Here is a 12,284-nt window from a genome sequence, read left to right on the forward strand (position 1 = left end):
ACTGTGCACTAACTGAAAATCCCTTGCACACAACGCCAATCTTGGTGTGCTTCTAGACCCTGATTTGAATTTTGAATGTCACATAAGTAATCTCACTAAAGCTGCTTTTTATCACCTAAGGAATATTGCTAAAGTGCAACTGGGCAGGTTTGGCAGATACTGAGAGTTTTATTATATGCATGCTTTTATCACTAGCAGGCTTGATTGCAGTAATCAAGCCTGCTCCTTTCTGGTCTACCTAAGAAAGCTATAAATAAGCTACATATCATTTAGAAAGCAGCAACACGTGGACTGACCAAGACCAGATGGAGAGCACAAATCTCACCTGTCCTAAAGTCCCTTCATTGGTTGCCTGTCGGTTTTACAGTAGAATAGATTTTATGATCCTTTTATCGGTGTTCAAATCACTCAATTGACTAATGCCTGAATACTTGTCAGACATGCTTTTAATGTATGCCCCCTGTAGATCACTCAGGTCCTCTGGCACTGGCCTTTTAGTTGTTCCCTGGGTGAGAACAAAGAACTATGGGGAGACGGCATTTAGCACAGCATCTACCCTCTCCTACTGTGCTACGCTAGTCTCTCTGTTCTACCATGTCTCTTATTTCCTATATTATCATTTCCTTATATTACCATTTATTTTCACTGTATTGTTGTATTTGCATTGTATTGTTAAGCACCTTGTATTGCTATTTTGCAGGAAAGGCACTATACAAATAAAGTTTGATTCATCGATTGATTTTCTGAAACATTTAAACAAAATATGTAAAGCTGCCTGACACAGGAAAAGTTTTAAAAAAACTCAAGGCCTAATTAGCTGTTGTAAATCAATACTTTAGCCATGTGTATACTGAAATGCATGGTGAAAATGATTTAAAACATACAAGGTTATTATTTTATAAAGCTCATTATAATCTAAGATGAGGTCATTCAGGCTGCCAGATACCAGAAGGTTTCCAACACAATGGGCCTCATTAACTTTTGTAAATCAATATTCAAGCTGCCAAAATATACTAAGATATTGCACCATGAATTCCTAACTAAATCATACATCTCAGCCACAATATTTTAGTATTAAGTAGTATGTATTATGACCATAATGTGTTTTCAACTTCTGTATAAAGAGTTAATCTGTCATACAGTAGCAAATTCAGTTTGCTACCCAGAACTACAGATTCTTAATAAGCTTCTTCTATTAATGTCGCCTAAACAACATGGCTATCTGAGTAACATACACACATTAATCATGCTACATGGATTATGGATCAATATGTGTCATGTTTTGGATGTTGAGCACAGGTTAAGGAGACATGCTCCTGTAAGTGAGGAGCTAATATATCAAAATGAAAATACATGGACATTGATGCGTGTGTGTGTGTGTGTGTGTGTGTGTGTGTGTATTAGAGTGAGAGCTCCTATTATGAACAGCAATTCTAATATCTGAGGTTGGTCAACTGGGAGCAACCTTTCATCTAATGTCTTTCATCCACTGCTTTTAGTATTGGGCCAATCCTATGACTCCCCCCTTTGAATCAATGGAAATGCACTAAAGCTGAAGACAGAGTCCACTGTTCTGTATTCACAGAGTGCACCTGAATTTTGTGCTGTTACAGCCACTTTAGAAGACCATTTAGGTCAATGTCAAACACAGTACTGGTACAAAGGGAGAAAAGACACAGTAACATCAACAGTTGAAGGGAAGCAATTATACAATACCAAATAAAGGCCCAGTCCCTCAGGCAGCCAAGATAAAATAAAAATGGATGATGTGCTGCTAATCTAAGTGAATATGAAAGTGAACAAAATGACAGTGTTATAGGTTTTTGTGTGTTTGTGCGTGCCTTGGCAGCATATGAGACTCTGTGTTGACAGAGGCAAAGTGAGACTAAGGTCTGAATTCGCTCAGGTGTGTAAGTGTGTTATGTTTGGTCTCACCTCATTGGCATAGACCCAGTGACTGTCCTTGGATGCCAGGTTGGTTTCCACAGCCTGCAATGATAAATAAAGAGAAAAAGAGGGGAGAGACAGAGAGAGAAGAGGAGATTTTTAAGAACTTTGTGTGCAATTCTTTGAAGTCTTACAATAGTGCATGAAATTCCGTTTACACAGTCATGTTGTGGAGACTTGCCTCCCTTATGGGGACAACAAGCAAGTCCCCTTAATCATTCATTTTAGGGTTAAGACTTGGTTAAAAGTTAAGGTAAGTTTAGGGTTATGTTAGGGTTAGGGTAAGGATAAGTCTCCAGGAAATTAATGTAAGTCAATGTAATGTCCTCTTAAGTGATGGAAACACGACGCTGTGTGTGTGTGTGTGTGTGTGTGTGTGTGTGTCTCAGAGCATTTGGACTAACATCGCTCAACTATTTTGCAAATAGTCAAATGAACAGTGGAAACCTTATTTAGATATGTAGCTGCTGCTTCATGAAAGTTTCAGTTTTAGTCAGACATTGAATGGAATTATTAAAAGGGCACATCTCTAGCTGTAATAATGTCTACTTTTATCCCACTGCTCTGCTGTCACAACAATATTTTCCAGATCTAAAGTCTTTGTTAAGCAAAACAAAACACAAAAATTGTCTTTTTCCAGAAGAAATCTAGTTGGGAAAATTTGATTTGTGTAATCCCCTATCCTCTTCTACTCTACATGTACATGATGTTTAGAAGATCAGATACAGAACAGTAAGAAAGCAGACTGTAACCTGGTTACAGTGGGGCATTTTCCCCTTTTTTGGATAGTCGACAGTAAACTGGAAGACAGAAAACATAGGAAAAGACATTCAACAAAGGTCCCTCACTGGAATCAAATGAGGGAGGCTGCAGTTATGTGTTATGTGCTATAGCCATTCAGATACCAGAGCATTCTGTAACCCAGTTACTTAGAAGTGACCTAAAACCTCTCAGCACAGATGAAAATAACCCACCTTGGAATCTCAGTAAACCATCCATTTCACTATGAAGTTCTTTCACATGTCATGACACTGCACACATTTGACATCTGTCATGCTTAACGTCTCAATGCATGCCCTCTCCTGCAAATTGCTACCATTAGTGTCTAAATGAATTCCTTTCACACAAAGCAATGAAGACCGATGTTCCAACATATAACTGACGAAACCCTGCTGCATTTTTACTCAACAACACCATGCTCATCAATAATAGCCGGTGCAGAGCACAGCACCAAAAGCTGCCAATCGATCTTCTAACCTTGGAAGAGTCATGATTTGATTTTAATGCCCCTCTCATTTCCAGATTGATCTCATCAAACAGCAGGAGGACCATACTAGTACAAGAGCAATATTTACCTCCACGCTTGAAATGTCACGTCTCGTACTTAAAATTTAAGAGTGGGGCCAAGTGCCTTCAAAACCGCTCTGAAATTCAAATGGATATGCCAACATTACCAATGAATGCTATGATTCACTAGGCAGATGCTAGACTTAGTGACCTGCTGCAGGATTAAAAGAGAAACTATGATTTCATAGTTGACAACAAGATTTCTGAGCAGTATTTATGGTTTTACAGATAAAGAGGTTAATTCAGTCTTGTATAGTGAAGATCTTGGTTACTGGTGAAACCATTCAGCTAAATTAAATGATATTTGATACCTGGACCCACATAAAAACATTTTATGGCACAGGAAAACAGACAACACTCTATAAATATCATAGTACATAGGGTCCCTGTGATCCACATTGTCCACTGTATATATGGAATTACACAGGCTTCAAATGAAAAACAGAAATGGTGCTGTACTCCAACTGAGGATCAAACCATTAAAAGGTGCCACTTTGAGTTTTCTTGTAAAAAACAAAACTTATGTTTAGATTCAGTGTTACTTACTAAAATGCATTGAGTGTATCCATGAGGTCTAACAAACACTGTTGAATGTATTTCATTCCTCACAAAACATTTGCAAAGCAGATTTTTAAAATACTTTAAATCCTGCATTGTGTACATCCAGGGTGTGATTTATGAAGGGGGGGATGTTTTTGAAACATATTCATGGAAATAAATTACGAAGCACAGTGGGCCTTTATAGAATATGAATCTTGTTAGGCTATTTCTCTCAGCTGTTACAGTAACATTTATGAAATTATTATGAACTTTAATAAAACAATAACAGAACTTGAACTTGACCACTGAATTTACAGGATTATTATTAATCATTTTATATATTATATTATAATTCATCAAGTAGCACAATATTTTCACTCTCAGTGATGTGATGTCAAGTTCATGCCTTGTCTTTCCCTCATCCAGACACATAGGGGATGCGATCATATACAACAAAACAAAAGGTTAAATGCTAATTTAACATGCCAGAATTAAATCCTCTAATGCTGCTTTCAGTACCAAGGATAGCGCCACTCGGTCAGGCATGCCAATCAAGAGGCAACCTCCGGGGTTGAAAAATGAAGCCAATGCGGAAGTGCCAAAAACTGCAGTTCCTTGAATGGCCACTTGAGGCTGGCTCTAAAAGCGAGTCAATCCCCAAAGACCCCCATGTTAAAATGCCCAACTTTACAGCAGAAATAAACATGTTTACAGCCTGCTACAAAAAATGGTTTTGGTCTGTATAGCTAATTTCCCCTTTCATGACAACTGTACGGGGGGTTAATCTTTTTATAACTCACCAGTTTAAATTTTATTAAACCGTAAAGTTATGCATAATGAAGGACATGGCTGCTTTGAGTGACAGGTCCGCCAGCCGCTAGGTGGCTTGTTTCAGCCATTCGGCCCGCCTCTTTGCCCATTTTTGATTGGCTGGGAGTTAGGCAGAGTCACGGACTGCCAAGATGGCGACGGCCGGAGCGGCTCACTTTGAGCTTCAAAACCGCTCTTCAGAAACCAACGGGTGACGTCACCATAACTATGTCCATATTTTTATGCAGTCTATGGTGCCAATACACTTGATGTTGTTCTTGCAAGTCACTGTTTATTTTAGCTCTATGCGCAGTGCACAGAAAACTTCAATATTGAATAGAAAATAATCACAACATGCAATAGCACAACGTGCTGTCATCATAAAAATAAATAGGCTACTTTTCAGACTAAGGAAACAGTCTGCTTTGATGACGCACTTCTGTTTTCTTTTTATGCTTTCCCGTGGAGGGGTCATCCATGGCATGTCATCCCTCTTTTATCCACATCTCTGCAACTCTCCGAGCAGGAAAGGAGGCAACCCCTGGTCCATTTACTGAGATGAATATCAGGCTGTTCAGCACGGAGATGTTCATTCTATTTCCATTGTCTATGAGAAAATGGTTCGTGGCACTGAATTCTCTTCCACACTTGGCTGTTGACACTGGGAGCACGGAAACACTGGTGAGCACTTTGTGCAGATTCTCTCCTGTGATACCATGACAATTGAATTCATGGAATTCCTTGAGGAGTATGGGACTGGTCGTGGCCTCAATAGCGAGAGTCTTGTATATGGTGAGAAGTTTGTCATCTCCATATAGGATGTGGTCGTTTTCATCAGATGGTCAAGGTGATAGCTTTACAGTGGCTGCCGCAGAAATACTTCCATTGTCATCCAGCATGCGCTCAGTGTTGTCAGCCAGGGAAACAAAAAATCATTTACGAATGACCTCTGTCTTCTGATGGTTTCCGTCACTTGGCGGAGACATTTTGTCTTCAGTCAAAGCTCCAAAGAGTTTTACCAAGGCTGGATAGCTTTCCCAGAGAGCCATCACAGACGTGCAGGATGAAGACAGCCAGCGCATGTCAAGCTTTGGGCTTTGAGAGAAAAATTAGTACATTGATAGTCGATTAACATCTGAAAATGACTCGCCTCTGTAATATGTTTCATGGCATCATGGACTGCAAGTTCTAACTTGTGATTCATATCGTGACTGATGGTCAGGTTAGCGTTACTCTTCTCATGTAGGAGTGTGGCTCCTCTGTATTGGCCCAACGTAACAGCAGCCCCATCAGTTGCAAAGCCAACAAGCCGCAAGTGTAACATGCCCTCAGAGATGCCCTGCATGTGAATCAAGACTTTGTAGCAGGATCTCACAGATGGCCACCCCAGTGTACGACTGCAGCTCAACAAGTTGAAAGAAGAGGTTGCAGATCTCACCTTCATAGGGAATTCTTATATAGATGATCAGGCATGTTTTGTTTGACACTGTTGTGCTCTCATCAATGAGAATACTGAACTTATCAGATGAGTTTTTGATGAAGTACACTAGCTGAGCTGACATTTTATCTCCAATATACATGAGCATATTATGACAAGCCTTGTCAGAATTTGTTGTTGCAGTTCCCTCAGCTGTGCCTGGAGTTTAAATGAGAGGTCATTTTGGCAGATGAGATACTGTAGGCTGTATGCATGCAATTCTCAGTTGTTTTTAAACTCTTCTCATTGTGTTTTCTCCACGGAGCTGCACTGTTTTCCACTGCCTTTTCAAATGCGGTCTCTTTTCTTCTTTGCAAAATTTCTATGCGTTTCATTTGTGACTGGCACTTTCTGTTGGCTTACTTTGTTATTTAATTTTTTTGCTGACCTTGTTTTTATGCCATTAATGAATGCAGAGTTGATATGGAGCCTCTCTTGAGTATATGGACCAAAACTCTAATGTCAGAGCAAGCTGTACACTGATATGACCCGTCTGTGGTGACAGCAAGCCACTTTCGACCCTCTCTCCATTTAATAAAGCATCCTGGCTCACTGCAGCCCCCAACCATAACCTCAGAAGGTGAGATTCTTTTTGTGAGGGTGGTTGGTGACATTCTCAAAAGCCGTGCATGGATCAAGCCAATGGAACAAGGATCATCACGTAGCCTAGATGCAGTATCATCTCTATTGTCATGTGAGTGGTAACAGTGAAAGTCCATTCTATTGCGCTATAGACTGTTCTCACCTTGCAGTCCTTTTCTTACATATATTTTTAAAATATTTTTATCTTAGGCACTTTATATAGTCTATGGATGAAGCAGCATAAATCACTATGTGGGGGATAAATTCTTGTCCTCACCGAGGTATAAAAATAATATTGCTACTGCTATCGCAGTGCTACTAGAGGCCAAAAACTCCAGAGTACCTTTGATGTTACACATTCACAATGTCACAATTGTCATTTATGTAATATAGGCATTCATCATACTGCAAGTGACATCTCAAATGTGTTAGAGGTCCTGTAAAGAAAAAAGGATATATTTCACTGCTGTGGCTCACATCCTTTAGGCACAACATAACACCGGAGGGCCTGTGCACCTGTGTACTGTGAGTCTCTGCGTGTATTTGTTTGCAGGTGTGGAACAAAGCAAGATTTAGGAAAAAATGAGGGCTAATGTGCTCAGGGTAGAGCTGTGGGGACCAATTTAGGCAAAAGGTGAACAAAAAGATAAAACCAGATAGATGAAAGAGTACTGTAAACTGTAGTTTCCTGTATGTAGGGGTTGGATGGATGCATGTGAGGGATTTTTTTTTTTTTTTAGAAATACCCTGTTATTTTAATTGAATATATTAATGAATGAAGATATGTAATCTATATAGGAACATTCCTTTATAACAATGATTTAGTATTTCAGTTGCAGTTTTTCATCTCTTAATGTGCGGTGTACAAAATATCATCCTTTAGCAGATGGTGCAAGACTGATTTTTTCACATGGATAATTACATCAGCACTTGAACCAGCAGCGAATAACACAACAGGACTGTTTGCTTTGACAAATGAAATGGCTTGACACATTCTTTCATCAGTAAGACAATGCCTTTGAAGCTATACAACCTCACAGGCACAGCAATTCACCGTAAATCCTTAAGTTAAAAGCAAAAAGATCACTAGGGGTTCCTGTAATCTGTATGATGGGGAAATATTAGCAAAATCCTTTCATGTGTGAGTAATCCATTAATTCAAATTATGATAATGTCTCTCTGGTCCTAAATAAAATCTGACAATGAGAACTTTTGTGTGCCTTGAAGAATAGCCTTGACATTCAAAAGAGATGACAGCTCCTTGAACTGCGTTCATTGTTCCAGACAAAATCTGTCAGATGCCATAATGGTTAAAACAAAGTCAAGTATTGTAGTGTGGGTTAGTTAATGTGTACCAGCTGGGATGCAATGTTTTGTTGAAGCCCGGGGCACAACAGAACTCACCACTTGAGTGGTTCAGCACCAGTTCACAGCGCAACTCAACACGGATAACTTTAGACACTCTAGAAATGAAGCCTTGTTAAGCTAAATGATGTTTGTGAGCTACTGTTTAACCTGCTGCTGTAGGAATGTGACAAACACATAATTATGCTGACATATTGATGTGTTTAAGAGTTGCTATAACAGACTGAAAGCTGTAATCAACAAATTCATAGGTGATCACAGTGAAGTAATTCATTGTTGGCTGGACCAGCCACAAACCAGCCCTATAACCATGGTTGTCCGTGAGTGAGTGAGTGACTGAGTCAGTGATGAAGTTACATCATTGGTCAGCTGGCCGAGTGTTGGAGTTCCCCCATTGGCTGTTGCTTTTTCAAAATGAATTGGCACAAGATGATGGAAGCGGAGGACAATAGCACAACGCAGAGCAAGTGTGTTACCTGCTCTGGCTCTGACGTGCTCACTTCCGCTGTTAAATGCAGTGAAGTTGGCTAAACTCCTGTTTAAACAGACACATACCAGTGTCTCTATGTCTCCTCCTCCACCATCCAGTGTAATCGACTCTCCAGCTGACAGCTCTGTCAGCAGCCAGCAGAAAAGACACTCCGCGGTGCGTTCGGATTTTATAACTGAACTAATACCAGGACACAAGCTTCTATGATGTTTTCACACCACAAACGATGAACAACGGCATTAAACACGAGTCTTGTAGGTAAAACATGTGACTCACGTAACTGTTATATCAGTTTAGTTTGGGGCGGCTGCTCTGCAGTTTCGCTTGATTTGACTGCGACTGTGGTAACCAGGTGGAGATAAGCTTCCTGAATTTGTACCCAAAATGCTGTCAAAGCTTTCATTTACAATTTCCACCACAGCCTCCATGATCATCAACTGGGAAAGAGGGAGAAAAAAGGCACATAGAGACATTAGGGAGAGCACACAGTTTAAGCACCCCAAATAACAACCACTCTGACAAAACACTCAATGCAGAGAGAAACAGATGAGAGAGCAGGGGGAGGTAACAGGTAGGTAATTAGAATAGTTATAATTATAATTAAAATAAGTTCTCTTTCAAATCAGACATCCTGAGATATGAATGGAAAGTACTGTTCTTTTAACAGCATTTATAACCTTTGTTATGACTCAAACAAATCTTAACCATCTCTCTCTCTCTCTCTCTCTCTCTCTCTCTCTCTCTCTCTCTATATATATATATATATATATATATATATATATATATATATATATATATATATATGCACATAAATAGATAGATAGAGCACAGAACATTAAATTAACACTCAACATTCATCATTCATCTCTTGTTTTATCACCACTATGTATGAGTGGACCATAGTTAATATAATTCTCTATTGGAAAAAAAAAGGATTTTAATTGAAAATAGTTTGGATGCTAAGATCTCAGAAATATCACAAAACCTACTGCACTTACAGCACTTAAGGGAGTTGCTCATTAGGATTCAAAAGTAGCAGCTCTTAAATACAAAAGTCTCTTGTGTCTCAGTACAATTCCTACATTATTTTGTCTAATCAGCCCTTTCCTTATCACATGTAGTCCTATTTCAGTCGAACTAAGCAAGGGTTTCCCCCTTTGCCTAAAATTTATCGCACCAAAGCCTTCAAATCCATTTGGGAGCTTAAATGTTATCGACATCCAGGCAGAGTAATTTGGCTTTGTGTGTTTTCTTTCTTTCCATTCACTTCAGTAGATGATGTAATAGTGAAACTCTGGAGAGCAACGTGGTTTTGGAGAAGGATGCATAGACAAGAGCCTGGAGTGACATCTAAGGAATACTCTATACTGTTGATACAGTCGAGGCCTGGCGACAGTAAGATCTCTAATCAGAGAGGCAAAGTACCTCAGGCATGTTCTCATACAGTAGCAATGCCACAAAGACTGCCAGAGAATGCCAACTCCAATTTAAAACCGTGACAGTCGAAAAGGGATTGAGAGGAGCTGCGGTTAGAGGGATGTGAAGCATATGCGAAAATAGGTGGTGGGAGGTTTTGGGCAAGCTTCAGACAACTGAGGATGAGTCACCTGAATGTGAAAAGATGAGGGTCTTTAGTGTAAACTCATTCAATATAATTATTTGCTACCAAATGATGTGTTAATATTTTGACTTTATATTATCACCTATTACACCATTTTTCCTGGCAAAGACACATTTTTGTTATGTTGGTGGACTAATGTTAAACTCATGACGCACTGTATAAAAAGTATACATGTATATAGATATGTATATTTATGTACATACAGAATGTATGTGTGCATTTACTGGTTATTTACCTAAAGCAATTATTTAAATGAAGTAAAGTAAGTAATAAGCTCAGAAAATAATTAAATCATTATATTTCATATGCAGCTATTTACTAATCTTCACAATGTTAGTCAGCACAAGATGATATAATCAAAACAACATGCATAAGCATAGCTTCTTGCATTTAGTTATCTTTTATCCGCCGTATCTTAAATAAGTAGCTATTTCACATAATTGTTAGATGCAACAGACTAATAGTTTGCTGCTCTCATTAAGACCAAAATAATGAAAGCATTTTGTTTAACATTGATTAAAGTCATTGTGTTTGCCATAATTAGAAACTAATCAGGGGCTTTAATTCAGTCCAAGGTGCCATCTATTACATTAACCTGCAGCTCATCTATTACTAAGAAACCACTGTAAAATAACTTAAAGGACCAGTGTGTAGGATTTAGTGGCCTCTAGCGGCAGGGAGGGAGAATAAATAAAAAAAATAAATGTAGATAAAAAGGGCTCATTCTAAGGTGACAAAAACACAGCGATTCTTATTTTCAGGTGATTATACACTAATTAAAACATACTTATGAATATTATATTCCATTTCTGCCAAGTTCGTTCCGCTAGATGCCACTAAATTCTACACACTGCACCATTTAAAGGCCTTGATTAATCAATGAGTGAATAAAACTGCAGTAAGACTACAAGTTAAGCCAAACTGCACTTGAATTGCTGATTAAAATGATTGTCGTTTGTGATGATGAGTGTTTTGCTTGAAGTATGAGCTACAGTAGCTTTACATCACAGCAGCTACCGTATGTATTCCAACTCTGTCATTTTCACTTGAGCTGGATCAAAGAAGAAGAAGAAAAAAAAAACACAGCTATGTTTAAAATGTTTGTGTAACAATCACAACTCTTTCAATCGCTCACATTATGTACACAATGTACAGATCTTGAAAGTGAAGCAAATCCACATCCTGCAGCTTACAGTTTAGATAATGATCTAAATTACATGCATCTTCAAAACAAGTCTCTACAGTATGACAATGTGAAAAGGATAAGCAGCCTTCTTCTCAGCTAGAGAAAATAGCTACTTGTGGTTTGGTTGTACAAGACAGCACATTTCATGTTTACAGTTTTTGATGTACTCGATTAAAATGTACTGCTAGTTGAAGTATTTTAAAAATCAATCTTAATCACTCAGTGTATCTATCTGAATCTATGTACCTATCTTTCTATCATCTACCATCTATCTGAATCTGTATCTACTAAGGGTGTAAAGATTAACTGATGTGTATTGGAAAACGGATACAACAGCTACATCAGTAAACAACCCACAGGTCTGACTGATCCAAATTTTGCATCAGATGACATCAATAGATCTGGGTGGACTGATGAGGAAACTAACTTTCTTCAAATTAATTAATGAAACATAAAGGTCATGTTTCCATCGTGTTTTCCACATGGTTTTCCATCATTTGAGTTTTGATTGGTGCTATTTTGATTACGTCATCTCGTTGCACTCTCTTCCTCTGGAGTAATTCAGTGGCATCGGACCAAAGAATTGGCATCACTGTTAGACCTGCAAACGTGACAACATCCCACAAACGTAATAAACCATAAATGTAATACAAATCTGCAGCTTTTAAGTAAGTATTGTTTTAGTAACAAGAAGTCTGTAACAACTGGATATTATTTATCCTCACTAAACACAATAGTAGCCTATGTTTGAACCATGTAAATAAAAGATGTATATCATATGCCAACATATGTATTTTGAACATACATACATATATACACACGTCTTTTAATCTTTGAAATAACGAAAACATTTCTCAAAACTTCTGAGAATTAAAGGCTTTGTAAATTGCTCTCCCATGTGTAACCTTCCATCCTGTCA

The 12,284-nt window shown here is 38.5% G+C and overlaps 1 protein-coding gene across 1 annotated transcript in view; it reads right to left on the reverse strand.

The window, feature by feature from the left end:
* The window catches only part of grid1a (glutamate receptor, ionotropic, delta 1a), a 102,208-nt gene that overhangs the window by 46,464 nt on the left and 43,460 nt on the right, over positions 1 to 12,284 (reverse strand). The window contains exon 3 of the mRNA XM_044373316.1: positions 1,936 to 1,989. Coding sequence (XP_044229251.1) covers positions 1,936 to 1,989 — 54 coding nt within the window. The remainder of the gene's footprint in view (positions 1 to 1,935; positions 1,990 to 12,284) is intronic.

The sequence above is a fragment of the Thunnus albacares genome, chromosome 14 (assembly GCF_914725855.1).
Source record: "Thunnus albacares chromosome 14, fThuAlb1.1, whole genome shotgun sequence".
In the NCBI taxonomy this organism is placed as follows: Eukaryota; Metazoa; Chordata; class Actinopteri; order Scombriformes; family Scombridae; genus Thunnus; species Thunnus albacares.